Genomic DNA, 23384 nt, shown 5'->3' on the forward strand with positions numbered 1-23384 from the left:
ATGGTTTGTTCGGTCGGTGCGGGGGTATCATTTGAGGTGGACTCGCGGGTTAAAGCGTCGGCCTTTTTATTGTCCTTTCCTGGGCGATAGGTGACAATAAAGTCATACTCCGCGAAGAACAATGTCCATCGCAATTGTCGTGGAGATAGGTGTCTGGCTGACTTCATGAATTGAAGATTGCGGTGGTCGGTGTATACAGTGACAACATGACGGGCCCCCTTGAGATAATGGCGCCACTCCTCGAAGGCGTCTTTAATCGCTAGCAGCTCTTTCTCCGCTATGTTATAATTCTGTTCCGCTGGATTTAACTTGCGGGAACGAAAGGCCACTGGGTGTAACTGACTCGTCTCAGGATGTCGTTGTGAGAGAACTGCTCCTACGGCATAATCCGACGCATCTGCCTCCACCATGTATGGTCTTGCAGGGTCCGCGTGCACCAATATCGGAGCCGTCACGAAAGCCTCTTTCAAAGCCTCAAACCCCTTTTGCGTCGCTGCCGTCCAGTGAAAGGGGACTTTTTTGCGCAGTAATCTGGTCAAAGGGGTTGCCAAACCTGAGAAGTTGCCGATAAACCGTCGGTAAAAATTGGCAAAACCGAGGAAGCACTGGATGTCTCTGATGTTCTTAGGGATGGGCCAGTTTCTTACGGCGGTGATTTTCCGTTCTGACATCTCCTGGCCGTGTGGTGTTAAGATCACTCCTAGGAACTCCACGGTGGAAACCCCGAATTCACATTTACTTATCTTACAAAAGAGATGATGTTTTTGTAAGGTTTGTAGAATGGTTCGTACATGATGGACGTGGCTCTCCACCGTGGATGAATAGATGAGCAGGTCGTCGATATACACCACTACAATCCGATCCAGGTATTCACGGAGAACGTCATTCAGGAAAAACTGGAAGGCAGCGGGCGCGTTACACAATCCGAATGGCATGACTAGATATTCATACAAGCCGTAACGCGTCTTAAAGGCAGTCTTCCATTCGTCCCCCTGCCTTATGCGTACCAAATGGTACGCCCCTCTCAGGTCCAGTCGTGTGTATATGACGGCCTTCTGTACTTGTTCAAGCATTACGGGGATTAATGGTAGGGGATAGCGTTTTTTTACCGTTATGGCATTCAAGGCCCTAAAGTCAATACATGCTCTCAACTCACCGTTGGCTTTGGGGGTAAAAAACAGTGGCGATGCCGCAGGAGACTTGGAGTTACGAATGAATCCCAACGCCAAATATTTGTCCAAATATTCCCGCAGGTATGTATTTTCCGGTTCCGTGAGGGCGTATACTCTGCCTGTGGGCACTACCGCCCCTGGAATGAGGTCAATCTGGCAGTCGTATGGCCTGTGCGGGGGTAGTTTCTCGGCTTCTTCTTCGTTGAACACCGCGGCGTACTCCTGATACTCCTTCGGCAGGGTAACTGCCTGTTCAGCCGCGGTGGCCACGTGATGCCCTACGGCCAACAAACGCGCCGGACTCTGAGGTGGAGGAATACAATTCCTTTGACAATAGTCGGAGGTGTAGTGTACTTCTTCTTCCCTCCAATTCACTTGGGGGTTATGTAACCGCAACCAGGGCAGTCCCAGGATTATCCCATATTGAGGAGCGTGGATGATATTAAACACGAGTTTTTCCACATGGTCCAACCCATGGCTCACTTCTACCGCCTTGGTGTGGAAACGAATAGGCCCAGCCTCCAGTTGCTTCCCATCCACCGCATACACTACTTCAGGGATTTCTTTTTCACAAAGAGACAACCCGATTCGAGCGGCCAGGCGGTGGTCTACAAAACACCCCGTCGCTCCGGAGTCCAACATGGCCGTGATAGCACAACGCTCTCCATCCACTAACAGAGAGAGTTCGAGAAGAAGGTGTTGTTTGGCAGTCGGCTGGGTACCGCTCAATGAAGGGATATGGATGTGGCTTGAAGAGACCCCTTCTCTGTCCTTCAAGCTTCCTCGTTTCCCGAAGGGCCTTCTGCTGTGGCCGCGAGTTGTCGACGCGGTTCTATCCTTGGGGTTTTGGTCCTCAATACGCATTCCCTTATGAAATGCCCCTTCTTTCCGCAATAAATGCAGAGGCCCTTCTTCCTCCGGTACTCTCTCTCTTCGCTCGTGAGAGCGGAACGCACTGTTCCCACTTTCATGGGTTCGGCTCGGGCTACCTGGGTGTTGTCCGGATTCCGGACGGGTTCCAGACGCCAGGTTCCCCTGTCCTTTCTACGGTTTTCCCCTTTTCGCTCGCTAAGGCGGTGATCTAGACGCAGAACGAGGTTTATCAAATCCTCACAGGTCCCCGGCTGTGGGTCGATTTGGGCCACAATGTCCTTCATATCTTCTTTTAAGCCTTTGTAAAAAACGGCTAACTGTTTCGCTTCTGGCCATTCAGTTTCTGTCACAAGGCGTCGAAAATCATTGAGGTAAGTTATCAGATCTCGATTCCCCTGCTTAAGCTCCATAAGATCCTTGTCGGCAGTAAGCGTTGCAGCTCTACGATTGAAAGTTTTTTCAAAGTCTTGTATAAATGAGTCCCAATCATAGAGTAAGGGATCATCTCGCTTCACTAACGGTACTGCCCATTGGGCTGCATCCCCAGCCAGGTAGGATATAAAAAAGGCTACTCTAGAATGGTTAGTGGTAAACGCCTTTGGCTTGCATGAAAAGTGTAACTTTATTTGGGTGAGGAACACCTGGACCTTACTACTTTCCCCGTGAAATCTTTCTGGGGTGGCCAAGGGAACCGGGGTGGGGATCTCCACTACCAAGGGAGTTGAACGTGTTGTGGCGGGGGTCCCTACGCTGAAGGGGTTTCTCTGCATCCCTTCAACCGTAGCCTGTAAAGCCGCCGTTTCTGCCCTAGAAGCGGCTAGTTCGGTGTGGACCATCTGTAACGCGGCCAGGACGTCTTCTAAGGAAGTCACGGATGCCCGAGGGACAACGTACGACCAGGAGGATAATAACCGTGGGCCGCTTACTCTGTTGTGGCCAGAATCCTCAGGATCGTACGTTGCTCTAAAGGGGTCCCTCTCTCGACACCACCACGGTCTGATTTAGCATGACAGACTCCATGGAGTGGTCCAGCGGGGGAAGGGAAGGATGGGGACGGCAGGGAGGGAGACCTGTGAAGACAGAAAAAAAAGGACAGCGATCAGTAACACCCTGCCTAACTCCCTTCCTCCCTACCCGACTCCACCCTCTCTCTAAGAATGAGAAAAGTACCTGTAAAGAAAGAAAACTCTCAAACTAATTCCGCAGGTGTGGAGAATTCCACCATTAAATGACAGGCCTTGGCTAGTTGGACACACTTCTGCATTAAGTCATGCAACCTCAGTTAAGTTCCAATTAGGTTCTATTACAGGGCCTTCTGCCTTGCCAGAAACGACAGAGTCGGAACCCCCAAGACACTGTAGCAACGAAAGATTGGTAGTCCAGCAGCACCCCGTGTGGTTGATCACAGAGCCCCGCTAACAAAGTCACGAATAGTTCCTTTCTTCCCCGCACGAACTTCGTACCACGAGTTCACCAACGAGGGAAGAAAGCTCACAGCACCCCGTGTGTTGGTTCACAGAGCCCCGCTAACAAAGTCACGAATAGTGCCTTCCTTCCCCGCACGAACTTCGTACCACGAGTTCACCAACGAGGGAAGGAAGCACCCAAGGAGAAAGTTAATCGGAGGTTTCCCGATACCAGCCTTGCGCTGTACTACGGGTGTTCACCGTGGAAAGAACCAGGGACGGAATCTACGGACCCGTCACAAAGAGACTCTAGATCCGAGTCCCCGCCAGGAATGGCCACCAGGAATCAAGCTTAGCAACAAATAGCAGCGAACGTAGCTTGGTGCACTAGGCACCCTTACCAGCCTTCGCGACGTCCAGCGCAGCTCTCTGGAAAGAGTAAGCGGCGCTCTCTCGGTGCCCCGAAACCTCTTTGAGCTCGCCGTACGCGAGCATCCTGACGTCATCGCCGTCAGGGGAGCTCGCCGTACGCGAGCGTCCTGACGTCATCGCCGTCAGGGAGTGTTCCAAGGCTCATGGGATTAGTAGTTCTTCCCCGTCCCGCGCACTCGTGCGCGACTTGGCAGGGTTCCAGGTTTTCCCGGCAAGTGGGCTTTGACAGAGGCGTCCTGGCGCTGTAGACCGCTGGGGAACCCGTCCTGGCTATCCCTGTGAGATGGTCCCTCCAGGGTATCTCCAAGGTGAAACCAGGCATCCCCGGCGAATGTGGGGGGCCGTTGTGGAGATGAGGCAAGCTAATGCCCAGAGTCGCCGAGTGTGATCCCTGGTTAGAGTAGGCACCGAAGCGAGAATTATCGAGTCCGCTGGCCCTGGTCCACGACCCTGCCGCGTCGGGGATTGAACCCTGGTCCCGGGCCATCCTCTGCTTCAGGGTCTGCTTCCTCTAACCAGTGAGCCACACCTCTCCACATTGAATCGGCTCTCGGAGGAGCGTCTACCCACATTAATGCAAGGAGCCATCAAGAGCGTTCCCGACTCCCAAATATGGAAGAGTTGTTATTCTTGTAATATTCTTGTCCCGAAGATGAATGGAGGCCTTTGATCTATCAAAGATCTCTGCCCGCTGACTGCCTTCTTGAAGAAGGACTGATTCAAAATGCTCACGCTGGGCCAGATTTATTTTACTATTGTAGGTATTTATAAAAACGCATGTCTACCCAAATAAAATTTCGGCCATCAGAAGCAGACGTCACCCTTTAAAACAGCAAAGTCTTCAGATGTTTGCAGAACAGTGTCTCCGTCGGATTGAGGCGGAGGTAGAGGGGTAGGGCGTACCATAGTTTGGGTGCCAAGTACCTAAAGGAGCATCTTCCCTGTCTGGTGCTGCAAATCCACGGTACCTGAGCCAGACTAAGATTAGCAGAGTGCAAGGATCTAGAAAGACAGTAAGGAGTCACAAAGGGCCTCAGATAATGAGGCACCGATTTGGAAAGCTCTCTATAGACAAATCAAAGTGCATTGAATTCGATGCGCTTTGCCAGAGGCAACCAGGAGAGGTCTCTCAGCTGAGTTGAGACAGTTCTGTACTTGGAATGTGGCCAAGGAGACGTATGGCTGCATTCTGGGTTGTTTGGAGTCTTTTGTTGAGACCTTTGAAGCTCCCAGATACAAAATATTGCCATCATCTATGTGTGATATGATCAGTGCCTGCACAATGGTCCTTTGGGTAGACGCGGGCAGGTGCCAGAGAATCTTCCTCGAGCACCTCAACATATCAGTGACAAATCTCAATTCCTTATCTAGTCATTTTCCCAAATTCTTCACCACCTTTTTGACCTCCAGCAAGGGCCCCAATACCTCCAGTCACCAAGGTGAAACCGACAGACTTGGTTGGTTCCCAACTATCAAAATCTCACTTTTGCTGCTATTGAGTTTAATGCAAAAAGAACAATTGATGAACAGAATGCAGAACAATGTCATACATTCACCCCAGTACAGAGATCTGGGCCTAAATCCACCGTTGTTTTGCTCACCATGCCATTTCTAGTTTAGACCCAGCCATATGCAAATCAGTCTTGACCCTGCGCCCAATGGGAACAGTTCAGCGTGAACTGCCAGGCCAGGTCCTCCCTGGACTGGAAACAAGCATCCTAGGACTGGTGTCGGGCTTTCAGCCCTCATCAGCCAGGATAGCTTTACTCCAGTGGCATGGAGAGCACGGGACCCACGTCTGGGCATACCCTTCCCACTCGGGGTGACAAATGCAAAAACAACAGTTGATGGACAGAATGCAGAACAATGTCATACATTCACCCCAGTACAGAGATCTGAGCCCAGAACAGAAACGAAATGCTAAAAATAATAGAGATATATTCAGGTAAATAAATGGGACTGGAGTGTAGCAAACAATCACCAGTCATATGGGAGAGAGTAGGACACACATAAGAAGGGAAGGACATTATGGGTGGAAGGGGAGAATCCATGTAAGATGTCATATCTAATAAGTATTGGCAAAGCCAATAGGTCTGACGTTGGTTGCAGGACTATTGGCTGTACCAATGTATGTTTCTTTTGCTGTAGTTTATTATGACTTTATTGTTCTAAGATGGCTAAATGGAGGCTAAGAGAAGAAAGACATGAAGAAATCATTGAAATACGAAAGGGTGTAAATACAGTGGGTGGACAGTGGTGTATGAGAAGCATTGAAACACTACAGGGTGTAAATCCAGCGGGTGGACAGTTGTGTATGAGAGACAATGAAATACTACAGGGTGCAAATACAGTGGGTGGACAGCGGTGTATGAGAGACAATGAAATACAGTGGGTGGACAGTGGTATTTGAGAGACATTTAAACACTACAGGGTGTAAATACAGTGGGTGGACAGTGGTGTATTGAAAGACAATGAAATACTACAGGGTGTAAATACAGTGGGTGGACAGCGGTGTATGAGAGACAATTAAATACCGGGTGTATATACAGTGGGTAGACAGTGGTGTATGAGAGAATGAAATACTACAGGGTGTAAATACAGTGGGTGGACAGTGGTGTATGAGAGACCATGAAATACAGGGTGTAAATACAGTGGGTGGACAGTGGTGTATTGAGAGACAATGAAATACTACAGGGTGTAAATACAGTGGGTGGACAGCGGTGTATGAGAGACAATGAAATGCAGGGTGTAAATACAGTGGGTGGACAGAGGTGTATGAGAGACAATTAGATACAGGGTGTAAATACAGTGGGTAGACAGTGGTGTATGAGAGACAATGAAATACTACAAGGTGTAAATACAGTGGGTGGACAGCGGTGTATGAGAGACCATGAAATACACGGTGTAAATACAGTGGGTGGACAGCAGTGTATGAGAGACCATGAAATACAGGGTTTAAATCCAGTGGGTGGACAGTGGTGTATGAGAGACCATGAAATACAGGGTGTAAATACAGTGGGTGGACAGCGGTGTATGAGAGACAATGAGTTACAGGCTATAAATAAATAGGTGGACAGTGGTGAATAAGAGACAATGAAATACTACATGGCGTAAATAAGGTTGCACAACATAGACCATGAATTAACACAGGGCAGGGAGTAAACACAGTAGGCTCTGAAGTCGTGACCCTCAGCTGTCCTGCAGAGAACTGTACGCCAGTGCCCCATAGCCAATTACAGACTGCGCATCACGCATAAAGGTCAAGCTATTTTTATTCTCTAAAATTTCTTCCCATACTTTCCTAAATAAGTAACCATTCCAGGCTGGTTGATTTGCATTTGACCTGTAGAAGGGTACAGGGGACATATGGGTGTCCTTGTGTACCGTGGGAAGGACTGTGATGAGAGTGGGTGGACTGTTGGAGACAAACAAGGAAGCCGTTCATATCTTGTTCTCTCTTTTCCATAGTGCCTGCGACATGCCTTTGTGTAGAAAAAACAATCACTAGGTAAAGAAGGGAGCTTGTCACGGCCACTAGTGAGATTCTACAGAGCTACCCCATTTCAACACCAGCAATGTTCCATGATTGTGTACTTAATAAATAAAATAACATGACATAGTGTTGGCCCTGCCATAATGGTGGCACATATCGGCCCAATGTGCTCACCCATGGTATAATGGTGCCCAAACCGGGTAAAATGCGGGCCCTAGCATAATAGTGGTAATTACTGTCTGATTGCGTGGTGGTGCACAGCCCTCATGCTAGCTTCGGCATAATGGTGGTAATTCTTGGCATAAGATTGGCGCATATGACATGCAACTATGACACATAGATATTCAAGGCAGAATCTATCCATGTGTTGCAGTAGTTCATGAAAATAATTGAACTTTTTCACAAAAAAGAAACTTCTTGATTTATGGAATTTAAATTATTTTTTGAGAATGCAAAGCTAGTATTTAATAGCAAAACGTGTCTGCTTTCATAAACAGACAGGCTGATGTTTTGGATACAAATGACTGAATTTATACCCCGATTTCCCTGGAGTGGGCACTTTTGCTACACCAACTTAAACAGTCCCAGCCCCTAGTTGATCAGGACGCGAATGCGACCGCCCCTACCGCCACGCAGTCATGCGCGATACAAACCCACTCGGATGACGCTCCCCCCTAACGCTTCACACCTACCCGGGAGCGGCTGGGTTCCTATCCCCGCTGCTCCGTGGCCCACACCTATGCCGCATGTCCGCCTGCATAATCATACCCTCGGCCAGGGGTTCTCACTGTGTTACTTCACCAGTTACCTGACGAACCGCATGTGATATGGTCCGGCTGGCTCCTTTCGATAATCCATGACAACCCTTAGTTTGATCTCCCCCCTCCCTGGTTGGTTTCTTGATATGGCAAACACCTGTTACATTGCATATAACTGAAGTAGAAGTAATTATAACTGTCAAGATGGATATCACCGGACTGTAAATATGTACTTAATGACACTGCGATCCAATATCGATATGTAACAACTGTACTAACAAATGCCAATAAAAACAAGTTAAAAAAAAAACAAATGACTGAATTTATTTAAAGCTGAAATTTGAGTGGCTAAAGGGCCCACTTGGGAAGGCCAACCCCGAACACTCCTCTTTCACTTTGGTGTGCTTGCTGCACTCACTTGCTCCTTCAACTTGGATCTCAGCTTTTCGTTTTACCAGTTTTAGGATCCACCAGCCGCCACTGGTGCATGCGCAGCAGCACCCTGACCTGAGAGCTCCTGACTGAATCCGGACGTGGGGGGCCCCCTCCATGTTCTTTGCAGGGGGGCCCCCTCAAGTTTCGTTACGCCACTGAAGGGAACCAAGTTGTGGAGAAATACACTGCTTACATTAAAAACTGTAGGAGAAAATATCTGTAACATAAGGTTATTTTGTTCCAGAAATGTTTCAGGCAAACAACATTACAGATGTAAACTATTCCCACTAAAAACGTTGTCTACCGAAGAGAACAATTTTGCAAAGTGCAAAAGTTGTCCGATTTCCGGCAGCGGTCACATTGTCAAAATTGTCATAAATAAAGGCAGAGCTCGAAAAGATGCGTGCTCTGGGCAATGTAACAACAGTTTAACCAGTGTTGGAATAGAAAAAACATTACTCCTTGAAGCCATAAATTGAGATGGTCAAGGTGTGGCAACGAAAACGAGGTAGCTTCAAAAAGCATCCGGACCGGTCAGCTCCTACATTTATTTTATTTTAAAATCTTCTTCCACAAAGGAATTGGAAAGAACATAAAATGTGCCAGAGAATGTGAGCAACATTAGTTCTCTCACAGCAGCCCCCTTGCATAGATGGTCACAAGTCTTTTAGCTTTCGATTAGTCAAAGCTCCGCTGAGAGGAATTGATGCCAATAGGTCTTGCGTATGCGGGATATATTGGCTTTGTTAATTTTTGGTTTTTTTGTTGTGTGTTGCATTGTGGTGTGGTATGCAATGGCCTGTCATTCTATAGTGTTGTATGGTATGGCCTGTCATTCTATAGTATAGTATGTGAGCAGTGTGCCTGTATGAATGCAAGTTGACTCGTGCCTGTATGAGTGCAGGGCGAGTGATGCGCCTGTATAACTGCTGGTTGACTTGTGTGCCTGTATGAGTGCAGGGTGAGTGATGTGCCTGTATGACTGCAGGTTGACTCGTGTACCTGTATTAGTGCATGGTGAGTGGTGTGCCTGTATGAGTGCAGGTTGACTTGTGTGCCTGTGTGAGTTCAGGGTAGTGATGTGCTTGTATGACTGCAGGCTGAGTGGGGTGCCTGTATGAGTGTCGGGTGAGCGGTGTGCCTCTTTGAATGCCAGGTGAGCACTGGGCCTGTATGATTTCAGGGTGAGCGGTGTGCCTGTATAAGTGCAGGGTAAGTGGTTTGCTTGTATGAGTGCATGGTGAGTGGTGTGTCTGTATGAGTGGAGGGTGAGTGGCATGCCTGTATAAGTGCAGGGGGACTGGCGTGCTGTATGATTGCAGGGTGAGCACTGTGCCTGTAAGAGTGACTCTTGTGCCTATATGAGTGCAGGGTGAGTGATGTGCCTCTATGCAGGCTGATTGGTGTGTCTTTATGAATGCAGGGTGAGCACTGTGCCTGTATAGGTGCAGGGTGAGCACTGTGCCTGTATGAGTGCAGGGTAAGCAATGTGCCTGTATGAGTGCATGGTGTGCTGTATGAGTGCAGGGTGATCACTGTGCGTGTATGAGTGCAGGGTGAGTGGTGTGCGTGTATGTGTGCAGGGTGAGAGGTGTGTGTATGCAGGATGAGAGGTGTACCTGTATGAGTGATGGGTGAGCACTGTGCCTGTATAAGTGCGGGCTGAGCGGTGTACCTGTGTGAGTGCAGGGGGTGCACTGTGCCTGTAAGAGTGCAAGGGGAGCACTGTGCCTGTAAGAGTGCAGGGGGTGCGGTGCAGCTTTTGACTGCAGGCTGAGCGGTGAGCCTGTATGAGTGCAGGGTGAGGAATGTGCATTCATGAATGCAGGGTGGGGACTGTCCCTTTGTGAGTGAAGGGTGAGCATTGTGACTGTATGACTGCAGGCTGAGCGATGTGCCTGTATGACTGCAGGCAGAGCGGTGCGCCTTCAAGACTGCAGGGTGAGCACTCAGCCTGTATGAGTGCAGGGTGAGCACAGGGCCTGTGTGAATACAGTGTGAGTGGTCCAAACTGAAGCCTGCATAGATGGGCATTTCTGACTCGTACAGTTTACAGAACTCCATTATTTGCGCTGTAATGCCGAAGTCATTTGCACATCTGATAAGTGCCATTTTCAGATACCACAGCATTACATACTGTGCATATTAAGGTTCTGCATTGTGTACTCTAGACATATTTTTGACATTGCATTGTACATGAGCCTATTTTATATGCACATTTTGGAGACCTGATATATGCATATTATCAGAGGTTTTAGATGGCCATAGTGGGCATATTACAGGATTGAATGATGTGCATAAATCAGTTACAGGTCTTGCATGTATGTGCCAGAGAGGTGCATATTGTGCATCTAGCAGTGTCCAATGTATTCTTCATGTGCCAGATGCCTTCATATTGGGCTTGATCCTCTGAACTCTATCATGTCATATATCTGTTGGCAACAAAATGTACACACATCAATGGTGAATGCGCCAAATTCTCAGAGCAAAAGTATTGAGAAGCGTGGAAGGTGTGGTACTATCTTTTACTACTAGACTGGTCCGGGGCAGTTTAGAGTGCTATCTGAAAATCAAGCCTGGAGAGACACAAAATACAACAGAAGTAGATAGTCATTTCAGCATAACCATAGAGTCAGGCATTCATGGTCAGAAAGGTTCATTATGTTTGGTTCAAAAAGTCATTACATCCAGTCTCTTTTGCGGTGTTGCCTTGATTTTATTAAGATAGATTTTACAAGGAGCTGGAAAACCAACACGTGTTTCAATTCAACCATCATGTTGCCAAGGTAGAAATTCTGAGTATTACATCTCGCTTTCAGTGCCAGTTGAGGATGTGGGTGGAGCCAATTGAATAAGTGGGTGAAGCCACTGAAGGAAGTGGGTGGAACCAGGGAAAGTGGGTGTGGCCTCCTACAAAAATGTGAGCACCTGGACTTAAAATTTTACAAATTAAGCACTGTGTGGTGAGCAAAAGAATGATGGATTAAGCCCAGATCCTTGTGACTAGGGGTGGATGTTTGCATTGTCCAGCATTCCGTCCATCAATTGTTTCATTTGCATATGTCGCCCTAAGTGGGAAGGGTATGCCCGGACGTGGGTCCCGTGCTCAGTACACCACTGGATTCAAGCTAGCCTGGCGGATAAAGGGTGATGCCCTGAAACCGGTCCCAGGATGCTTGTTTCCGGTCCAGGGAGGACCTGGCTTGGCGGTTCGGGCTGGACTGTTCCCACAAGGAACAGGTTCAAGACTAATTTGCATATGGCTTGGTCCAAACTGGGGTGGTGAGGTGAGCAAAAGAATGATGGATTAAACGTAGATCCTTGTGACTGGGGGTGAATGTTTGCATTGTCCAGCATTCCGTCCATCAATTGTTTCTTTTGCTATTGAGTTTAAGGCAATTCAGCCCCTTCCAATGGGCAACAGCTTCCAGAGTTTGAGTTGTGAGTGAGGCACTTATGAGTCCCGAGTAAAGAAAAACACTATCCGCATTAGAGATTATGGAAAAGCTAAAAGATCCCACTATGCCCACTAAAAGGAAGACATAGACATTAAAAAGCATCAGAAAATTATAGTGTGTGTTGTGGATGCATAAGGTTTAGATAAGACCTGAAAAGATCGATGCTCCAAGATGGACGTGCGCCAGTGATTGTCCTTACCAGTAATCCCAAGGTTCTAGAGTCTCCAGAGAGAGCAGTATGCAATACCATGTCAAAAGCAGCACTCGGATCCAAAAGGATGAGTGCTGTAGTCCCATCCCCATCTAATGTCTCTTTTCATGCCAGAAATCCAATTGAGACAAGTGCAAGAGATTGTGAAATTCCATATACTCTCATCTTTGTCTAATAATGTGTTTTTCTAGGATTGTAGCCTGGAATGATAAAAAAGAAATGAGGATGATTCTCTCTGCCTTGGACCAGAGCGATTGGATGGTATAATTTGACCTGCAGGATGCGTATTATCGTTTACTCATCCTGCAGGCCCACAGACATTACTTGCTGTTGCAGGGCAGACAGTAGCATTTTTCAATATGCAGTGCTTCCCATGGCCGCATTAGTTCATCTGGTGTTCACGAAAGTGATGAAGGTGGATGCTACCCATCTTTGGTAGTTGGAAATGCCAGTTTTCCCTACCTCAATGACTGGCTGCTGAAGCTAGGCTCGCCACAGTCCGTTGTAGAACACATCCACATGACAGTGAACCTTGTGACATTGTTGGGGTTCTCTGTTATTGAGCCGAAGTTGCATCTGACTCCATCTCAGAGGCTTCCTTTCACAGGAGCTGTCTTATATACAGTACAGTTATTATTGCAATGAGACCAGTACATTCAGGCTATGAAACCAATGTTTCAGCTTCCATCCTTTATTTCTGTGTGAGCATATCTGAGTCTTCCTTTTCACTACACCAGGTGGCATATGCGGGCTTGGCTACAGAATCTCATGTTCTAATGGGCCCAGCACCAAGGAAATCTATAGGATGCCATCCAAATTCTGGAGGAATCAGCACATTTTCTGCAGTGGTGACTGATCAAGCCCATTTGGATCAGCGGCAGACTCCTTTCCCTTCTCCACCGAGAGCTGATAGGAGTGACGGATGCATCACTGCTGGATTGGGGAGGTCATCTGGGGGAGGTAGAGATCAGAGGACCCTGGTCTCTGTTAGAAACCCAGCTCCTTATCAATCCGTTTCAGTTATGGGCCATTCAACCAGTGTTGAAATCCTACCTATAGTCTATCAAAGGAATACTGATGTATGTTCCCAAGAACAAAACCACAGTCATGTGGTACAACAAAAAGATGGGCAGAGTGGGGTCCTGGGTCCAGTGCCAAGCGGCCCTGCACCTCTCTAGTTGGCTGGAGAATTAAAGCATTTCCCTGGTCATAAGCCATCTTAAGACTGCCGGGATGGACAAGCTCAGCTGGCAGATCACTAATGGCGACTGCATCCCAACGTGACATAGTATCAATAGTTCTGCCTTTATTCGTTGGTGTTTCTACAAAGAGAGTCACTATGATACGCGTTCTGGCTGGAATAGAAAGCTAAACTCCTGTATGCCTTTCCACCCTTACCTCTCGTGCCCTGAGTTCTCAGTAAGATCAGGAAAGGCCAGGTCCAAGTCATCCTAGTGGCTCTGGAGTAGGCCCTGAGAGGATGGTACCCAGAACATCTGTGCATGAGCATCTGCATTCTGTTTCGGATACCGCTTTGGTATGACTTGTATCGCAGGGCAGGGTCCTTCACCCAAACTGGAGCAATCTACACCTCCATGCACCTGTCATCTGAAGTTGTGGAGGTCATCCTGGCTGTCAGATTGCTTTCTACATCAGAGGTTGGGACACATGTGTGGCCTGAGGTGGATCCCACAGGGCGAAACCTTTACAAGCCAAACTGTTGGATGTTTTATTGTTTGTTTTGCCTTTGGCCAGCATGGCAATAGTCACTATTAAAGGTATTTGTCGTTCCTTTTTGGCGTTTCCTAGACCTACCGTACTTGTTTACACTATCTGTTGTGATGAGATTTATGAAAGGTTTGACACTCGTTCCCTCTCAAATGTTTTGTGATTTCGATGTGGGACCCTAACTTAGTCTTGATGGTTGTCATGTTTACACCCTTCTAGGTGTTGCACAGCTGCTCGTTTTATCTACTGACTCCAAAAACTATACTCCTTGTTGAGATCACTTCAGCTCTTAGTGTGAGTGAACTTTAGGCACTGTCGGTGCAACTGCCTACAACAGCTTTTCTGCAGACAAACTGGGGCTCCGAACCTCTTGCCAACAGTCATGATTCCTTTCCACGTTGAGCAATCCATCACTCTCCCTGAGCTCTTTGCCCCTCCTCGTCTCACAAAAGAGGAGGTGAGATTCCAGCAGTTGGACCTGAAAAGAGCTTTAAGCCTTTATCATCGATCGTACCAAGGACTACTGGGTAGATAGTCAACTCTTTGTGGAGTTACCTGAGGCAAACAAAGGAAAGGCTGTAGAGAAAAGGGCTTTGTCAGGGTGACTAGTCCTTTGAGTTAAGAGCTGCTGCACTCTGGCTAAAAAACAGCCTCTGGCGGGAATGAGGGCCCATATCACCAGCGCTAAGGCTGCTACCACTGTGTTGCCTGCATACTTGACATCTGCCAGGCTGTGACGTGGGCATCGGTGCACACGTTCACAAAGCAATACTGCCTTGACAACCAGGACTGTCAGGAAGGGCTTTTTGCCTGTCCGTTCATGCATGACTTTTTGATTTGAGTCCACTGTGCAGACTCTCTGCCTTCGGGAGGTGCTGCTTTGGTATCTATTCTAAAGGTGAGGAATCTATGGTTAGAAGTATCCATCAGAAGAGCAAATTTAGAGTATTTTAGAGCACCTATAGAGTATCGCTTAGAAATATGCTTCCAAATCCAGTCTGTGGCTGGGCAATATTCTAAAGGTGAAGAATCTGCGGTTAGAGTTTCCACCAGAAAGAGCATTACCTTAGGTGTGTAACTTGTTCCGTTGCATCCATTCTGGGGAAAATAAAAGAATTGGCATCTAAACATATACATTATAAGTAACTTCACCTCAAAAGGTATAAGATATATTTAAAATGTTATATGATAATTTGGGATCTAATCTAGCGTTTTGTTTCTTTTTTATACAGAAACATTTCCTGCAGAACTGGGTAAGTTTGATAGAGGATATTAAATGTTTTAATGTACTGTTATGGTAATTGCACATACTCACTATTTTCTTCTTACTTTTAGAGAGCAGATACATCAAACCTGGTGAATGTGAGTAATGTCCATGTATTTGGAGATGCTGTAGCACTTGTGAAGCCAGAGGTTAGAGGGTTGGAGAGCAGCCGCGGTCGGTAGTAGGAGTAACTGCAGGGCGGTGATGTGGGGAGGGGGAGGGGCATGGTGGGGGGTAGTAAACTATGGATTACAGAGGTTTACAGGTAAATTAACATATAAATTATAAAACGAATTTCGTTGCGTGCACTGCATCGCATTTGGGGATGCAGTGCACGCAACGAAATTCGTTTTATTAATTTATATGTTAACTTACCTGTAAACCTCCGTAATCCATAGTTCAATCAATCAATCAAGAAATTTGTATAGCGCGCTACTCACCCGGGGGGTCTCAAGGCGCTTGGGGGGTGGGGGGGGTCCGCTACTGCTCGAACAGCCAGGTCTTGAGTTGTTTCCTGAAGGCGAGGTGGTCTTGGGTGATCCGGAGGTGGATGGGGAGGGAATTCCAGGTCTTGGCTGCCAGGTAGGAGAAGGATCTTCCTCCCATGGTGGCTCTTCGGATGCGTGGGACGGCGGCAAGGGCGTAGCTGGTCGATCGTAGTTGGCGGGTGGGAGTGTAGAAGGTCAGGCGGTTGTTGAGGTACCTGGGGCCCAGGTCGTGGAAGGCTTTGTGTGCGTGGGTGAGGAGGCGGAACGTGATTCTTTTGCTGACGGGGAGCCAGTGCAGGTCTTTCAGGTGTCCGGAGATGTGGCTGTGGCGGGGGATGTCCAGGATGAGTCGTGCGGAGGCGTTCTGGATGCGTTGGAGTCTTTTTTGCAGTTTGGCTGTGGTTCCGGTGTAGAGGGTGTTTCTGTAGTCCAGTCGGCTGGTGACAAGTGCCTGGGTGACCGTCTTCCTGGTTTCGGTGGGGATCCATCGGAAGATCTTTCGGAGCATGCGAAGGATGTTGAAACATGAAGACGAGACGGCGTTGACTTGTCTGGTCATTGACAGGGAGGAGTCCAGGATGAAGCCCAGGTTGCGTGCGTGGTCTGTTGGTTTGGGTGCGCTGCCTAGGGCCGGGGGCCACCAGGAGTCGTCCCAGGCAGATGGTGATGATCCGAGGATGAGGACTTCTGTCTTGTCTGAGTTCAGTTTCAGGCGGCTGTTCTTCATCCACTCGGCTACTTCTCTCATCCCTTCGTGTAGGTTGGTTCTGGCGGTGGCGGTGGCGGGGTCGTTGGTGAGGGAGAGGATCAGCTGGGTGTCGTCGCGTAGGAGATGATGTTGAGGCTGTGTTGGCGTGCGATGGCTGCGAGGGGGCTCATGTACATGTTGAAGAGGGTGGGGCTGAGTGATGATCCTTGTGGTACGCCGCAGATGACTTCGGTGGCCTCAGATCTGAACGGGGGAGGCGGACTCTCTGGGTTCTTCCGGCGAGGAACGAGATGATCCACTCCAGTGCCTTCTCTTGGATTCCGACGTTGCTGAGGCGTTGTACTAGGGTGCGGTGGCAAACAGTATCGAACGCTGCGGAGAGGTCCAGGAGGATGAGGGCCGCTGTTTCCCCGTTGTCGAGCAGGGTTCGGATGTCGTCGTGGCTGCGATGAGGGCGGTCTCAGTGCTGTGATTGGCTCGGAAGCCGGACTGTGAGTGGTCGAGGGATCCGTTCGTCTCGAGGAAGGCGGCCAGCTGTCTGTTGACGGTCTTCTCGATGACTTTGGCAGGAAACGGGAGGAGCGAGATGGGGCGGTAGTTCTTGAGGTCGGTGGGATCTGCTGATGGTTTCTTCAGGAGGGCGCTGAGTTCGGCGTGTTTCCAGCTCTCCGGGAAGGTGGCGGTGTTGAAGGAGCAGTTGATGATGTCCCGGAGATGGGGCGCGATGACGGAGTCGGTCTTGTTGAAGACGTGGTGAGGGCATGGGTCGGTTCGCGATCCGGAGTGGATGGTGTTCATCGTGCGGATGGTGTCTTCGGTGTTGACTGGGGTCCAGTCGTGGAGGGTGGTGGTGGGGGGCGTTGGTTCAGTGGTGGGGCGCGTGGTCTGTTCGCCTAAGCTGTTGTGTATGTCTGCGATCTTGCTGTGGAAGAACGTGGCGAGTGAGTCGCAGAGGTCTTGTGAGGGAGTGATGTCGTTGTTTCCGGCACTGGGGTTGGAGAGCTCTTTGACGATACTGAAGAGCTCCTTGCTGTTGTGTGCGTTGTTGTCTAGTCGTTCCTTGAATGCTGTCTTCTTGGTGGTGTGGATCAGCTGGTGGTGTTTGCGGGTGGCGTGCTTGAGGGCGGTCATGTTGTCTGTGGTCGGGTTCTTTCGCCAGGCTTTCTCGAGGGTGCGGCAGTTCTTCTTGGAGTTCTTGAGGTCGCCGTTGAACCACGGGGCTTTCTTGCTTCCGGGCCTGCTGGGATGGGTTTTCAGGGGTGCGAGGTTGTCGGCACAGTTGGTGATCCACTGCGCGAGGTTGTGGGCTGCTTGGTTGGGGTCTGTTGATCTGGCGGGAGGGTTGTGGTTCAGTGATGTGGTGAGCTGGTCGGTGGTGATCTTGTTCCAGTTCCTGCGGGGGACCTGTTGCGGGAGGTGGTGAGTGGTGGTCTTTCTGAAGCTGAAGTGGACGCAGCTGTGGTCTGTCCGGTGGAGTGGCTGAAGGAGATGTACTTGCTGGAGGAGAAGATTGGGTCGAGCGTGTGTCTGGCGTAGTGGGTGGGGGTGTTCACCAGTTGCTTGAGTCCGAGGTTGGCGAGGTTGTCCAGTAGGGTGGTGGTGTTGTTGTCATTGTTGTTCTCCAGGTGGAAGTTGAGGTCCCCTAGGAGGATGTAGTCAGCGGAGGGGAGGGCGTGTGGGCTGATGAAGTCTGCGATGTCTTCGCTGAATTGTGTGCGGGGTCCTGGGGGTCTGTAGATGAGGGTGCCTCTGAGTGTGGTCTTGGGGTCGGTGTGTATCTGGAAGAGAAGATGTTCGGCGGCTGTGAGAGTGTCTTCGGAGTTGGTTGTGATGCGGATGGTGTTCTTGTAGACGATGGCGATGCCTCCTCCCGTCTGGTTGACGCGGTCCCTCCGGGTGATCTTGTATCCGTCCGGGATGGCTATGGCGATGTCGGGTGCTGAGGAGGCGTTCATCCAGGTCTCCGTGAGGAAGGCGACGTCCGGAGATGTGGTGTCGAGCAGGTTCCATAGTTCCACGACGTGTCTGTGGATGGAGCGGGTGTTGAGCAGGATGCACTTCAGGTGGTTGCTGTTGGTGCTTGACTTGGCGGGTGCGGGTGGGTTGCAGGTCCGGATGCAGGGGAACTTGCAGGATTGGCAGGTGAAGGGTCCGTTGGTGCGTCCTGGGTCGGCTTGGTGGCAGCCGAGGAGGCGTCCGGTGTTGAGTGCGCTGAGGGTGGCGGCGTCGTACGTCCGGCGGGTGGGATGGCACCTGCGGGGGCCAGGGGGTCTGGCGCTGGGCGCGTTCCAGGCGCGGATGGGCGCAGAAGGGCTTGCCTTTGGCGCACCCGCTGCGCATGAACGCTGCGCGTACATGCAGACTCTGCCATAAATGGAGAGTGGAGGGGGCGGAGCGAGGGAGGAGCAGCTGGGAGGCGGGAGCGGGGTGGCGAGTGGGGAGGGGAGCGATGCGAGGTGAGGCTGAAGGAACGGGGGTGGGGCCGCGGGGGAGCAGCGGGAGAACGGAGAGAACAGAAATGCAATCAGGGGCACGACAGTGACAAACAGGGGGAGGAAAACGACGATAGCAGGCAAACAGTCAGGGGCACAACAGCGGGAGAAACAGAGTACTGGCACAATACAATAAAATAAAATACAATAACAATCCAAGAAACAGTTACTGGCAGTGGCGGCAGTGGCGGCGGTGGCGGCGGCAAACGGGGACTGGGCACACGCAGGTGGGCCACGAGGCGGGTGGAGCGACCGGCACTGACCAAGTCAGGTCAGGTCACAGCTCCCCGCCTCGCGGACACCACCTTAAGTACTCAGTGGGAGGGAGGAGCAGCTGGGAGGCGGGAGCGGGGTGGCGAGTGGGGAGGGTAGCGATGCGAGGTGAGGCTGAAGGAACGGGGGTGGGGCCGCGGGGGAGCAGCGGCAGGGAGCGGGGAGCGGGGTGGATCCGCGGGAGAACGGAGAGAACAGAAATTCAATCTGGGGCACGACAGTGACAAACAGGGGGAGGAAAACGGCGATAGCAGGCAAACAGTCAGGGGCACAACAGCGGGAGAAACAGAGTACTGGCACAATACAATAAAATAAAATACAATAACAATCCAAGAAACAGCTACTGGCAGTGGCGGTAGTTTACTACCCCCCACCCTGCCCCTCCCCACGTCACCGCCCTGCAGTTACTCCTAATACCGACCGCGGCTGATGGAGAGGTTCACATGGGGGTTCAATGGAGTTATGTGCTGTTATTACCTAAACTTATAGAGCACTTATGACCTTGTGCTTTAGGACTCTTGACCCTTCCATTTGTTGTTGAGCTTGGAGTTAATAAAGTGATGTGCTTGCTGGCAGAATTGTTTATTTATCTGGCCTAAGATTGGATGAGCTACCAAACTTGATGCTGCTGTATTTGTTTTTAGGTCTCGCGCCTAGCGGTGCACTGCGCAGCGGTGCTCGTGCAGCGCAAGACATTTAGTAGCTGAAAAACAGGATATTCAAGCTGACCTAGAAATCACACACGCTCGTGCGTGTGCGATTCCTTTTGTGCTACGTGATTGGCCATAGTGTGCGTCTTTTTATAAAAGACTGCACGCAATTGGCCAGAGACGGGTGCATTGCTCTGCCAATGGCCTATTGGTGTCTATTACGCGCTTGGTGCGCGTAATAGACACCAATAGGCCATGGCTCACAGTGGCGCGTGCGCGCGCACCACTCGCGGGCTTCTTTGTTTTTTTTCAAGCAGAAGTGAAAGCGAACGCTTTCCCTGCCGCTTGTTCAGGTAGTAGGTGTATCCAGCTGTGCAACATGCGTTTTTGTCCGTGAAACATTAAATTACTAAGATTCAGTTGAAAGTGTTTCTTGAGTTGGATTATAGGAGTTCGAAAAAAAGGTTACGTTTTAAAAAGTACGACTCCAATGTGTGAGACACTCTTAAATTCAGACTGGCCATTGCCACCAGGTAAGAGCTAGCTTTACTCGTTGTCCCACATTATTAAATTCAGAAGTGGCAAAACCGGTAAATTCAAATCTTGAGGTAGGAGCGTATCATAACCTTAACACACCAACCGTATTCTCCCTCGAGCAATAACGTTGACAACTGCATTCTTAACTTTATTTGGCAAACCGGGAGCGTCCTTGTGATTTCGAAAAAGGGACACAACATATATGGATCTAAACACCAATTCACATTCAAAGCACCTGAGCTTCAGAGCGCATGGTGTTGACGCAGCTTCCTGAGGAGGAGGGGGGGGCGGCAGAGGCCGGCTCTGGAGTGACCTGTCGCCGCCTCCGCCACTTGCAGTACACGGGTGGGCCATGGCGACGGGGTAGGAGGAGGCGGCGGGGTGCTGCGGGTCGGCTCTTACTTCTGCGGGACTCTGATGAGCAGCTGGAAGCTGGCCAGGCCCTAATCCAATTAAAGGGGCTGCCGCCTGCCATGATTAACGAAGCGGTAGTGTGCGAAGGCACCCCCACCCCGTCACCATTAAAGCTGAGCGTGCAAGTCACAAGAGTGTGGGTCTCACTTAGTGATGGTCAAAATCTGAAATTGCACTTTACCAGAGCGTATTTGCCCCCCATATGTGCTCTGTACTGTACCCCTGAGAGCACTCTTCAAACTTACTATGCATGGCGGCAGCCCAAAACTTTTTCTTGATTTGCCTCCACCCTCTCCGCTGCAGTCTGTATTGCTTTGCCCCCAAACCCCTGCCCCTGTCTATGCTGCTTTGACCCACCCTCCCTTCCTGCCATTCGTGCTGCTTTGCCCCCACCCTCCCTCCCCCCAATCTGTGCTGCTTTGCCCCACCCTCACTTCCTGCTCTCCGTGTTGCTCTGCACCCCCACCCACTCATCCACACTGTCCATGAGACACGCTGCTTCTAACTAATGTTAGAGCCAGAAATTCCAAGCATACTCAGGTAGGTTGCCCAACTTTCTCCAGGTCAGTAATTTATTTAAGGTTTGCCCTAGAAGCCTGTACTGATTTTTAAAGAAAATTCTTTTATTACATTAAGAAACTGCAGAATCTTTCTCCTGTACTTCTAGCATTCAAAGCAGCTGATCAGATGGGGGTAAATATGTTAATCTGATACTGGATATGGGAATGGTTTTGTGGTATTGGCTGTGGAGAACTTTTCAACTGCTCACTGGCTGTAATGTTCGTGGCTACATTGTGATCTTCGATTTAGGTAGAGACGCTCAAGTCTGTTTTTTTTTTGTTTTTTTAACAGCCTTATGGGGCCATGATGTACAATCAGCTGCTGCCTTTTCCATTGTCATTGCAAATGTACTTATTGAAAGCGACAATCTTCACCAGGGCCAACATGAGTCCCTTGTTGCACTTTTGTCTTCAAACCCCAACTCCCAGTATGCTGTGTGTGTGAGACAGCAGCTGCTGGGATCTGAACGTTCACTTTGCCAATAATAAGCCTCCCCAAACCGCTTATAGGCAGAGCATAGTGAATAAGGGGCTACTTATGCACCCTGTAAAATCACTATAATTAGCAAACATTGGCAAAGCCAACAGGTTTCGCCTACTGAGGGCATTTGGCTTTGTCATTTTTTTCTTTTTTAGCCATGTAGTACAACAGAAAGATTATCGTCCAGCATGGCGGAAAGTAAAAAGAAAAAAAAAAAGCCCTATGACGCAGTCGGCTCTGGCTGCATCAGAGCCTTTCTTTTTTTCGGGCTAAAAAACATTGACAAACTCGTTAGATCTTATGATACTAATTAGCTTTGTCAATGCTTGTATGACTTTGTATAAGGAGACAGTGCTTGGTTTGAGCCGGCGGTTTCCTGTGCTCGGCACCGGCACTTACTTGTCAGCACCAGCTCTTGTGACAGTCCGCTACATGTGGCGCTTTCAAATGACATTGAAAATTAATAATACCAGCCTCTCCCACTATTCGAGGTTTGTGTGGTCTGAGCTTCCCCCTCGCCACAAAATGTCTGAGGCTTAAGGGTTCTGACAACAAAAAACAACATCTCTCCCTCAGCACAACAAGAGGTGATCGGAAGACCTGCAGAACTCGCTGCTTCGAAACAGCCAGGACATTGACCTTATTTTTTCTGCTCCTTCTGAAACTCCGGGCTGCAACTCCATCTATGTCTGGGTGAGTGGCCGAGCGAGGGAGGTTTGTGGCTCTTTCTGCCCCCCCTGAGCATCTAAACTTACTTCCAGGGAGTGAACTTTTATGGTGTATGTTGTGCGTACACGAGGGGCACATCCTTTTTTTATGTTGTTTGTGCTGTGAAATCCGTGCAGCCTCCATGTTACTGTGGTGTCTGTGTTTTGCATGTTTTTTGTGGTTCGCATTTTCTTACTTTTCTACTCCCTGCTGTGTTTACTTGTCTGTTGGTTTATAGGGTGTGAAATACGCACACAGCCTTGCTGGTTTTGTATGCCTTTTGGTCCGATGGTCTTGTCTATAACTGTCCCTGCGGAGGAGTTTTTGGGTGTGTTTTTGGCGGCTTCATGCCCACAGAGGAGGCCTAGTTTTGCATCCATAGCCTGTTCTAGTGTAGGAAACACGAGAAGCCCCACACCAGGCCTTCAAAAGTCAAAATTAGTGCCTTTCTGAGTTTTTAGAGGGGCGCTTTTCCTGAGCAAGCGGCACCCCTTCCCTCGAAGTGTTTCACTTGTAGAGGGATCAGTGTGTTTGTACGCCGTCAGTGTAAAATGTGTATTGCTCCTGCTCAATAGGCAGTTTTTGTAACTGCTCTGCGTCTGTTTGTCCCACATGGACAGTCATCTCTCCCCCACATACTCACTTCCCCGCTCATCTTTCTCTCACGCTCCCACTAGCCACTCTCATCTCGCAATACCACTGCCCTCTCTCATCCCTCCCTCACACAAAGTCTCCTCTCTATACTGTCTACTCACACATGCTACCTCCCCATACCTCCTCACACTGTGCGCTAGGCCACCTCTCGCCTCCCCCCGATGCCCCTTCCACTTGTCCCTCTAGCT

General features: G+C 49.6%; 1 protein-coding gene across 1 annotated transcript in view; it reads left to right on the forward strand.

Moving 5' to 3' along the window:
• Positions 1–23384, forward strand: part of LOC146869399 (E3 ubiquitin-protein ligase TRIM39-like) — a 287587-nt gene that overhangs the window by 223598 nt on the left and 40605 nt on the right. The window contains exons 6-7 of the mRNA XM_085599736.1: positions 15199–15219; positions 15302–15328. Coding sequence (XP_085455862.1) covers positions 15199–15219; positions 15302–15328 — 48 coding nt within the window. The remainder of the gene's footprint in view (positions 1–15198; positions 15220–15301; positions 15329–23384) is intronic.

Source organism: Triturus cristatus, chromosome 1_1 (genome assembly GCF_964204655.1).
Source record: "Triturus cristatus chromosome 1_1, aTriCri1.1, whole genome shotgun sequence".
Lineage (NCBI taxonomy): Eukaryota > Metazoa > Chordata > Amphibia > Caudata > Salamandridae > Triturus > Triturus cristatus.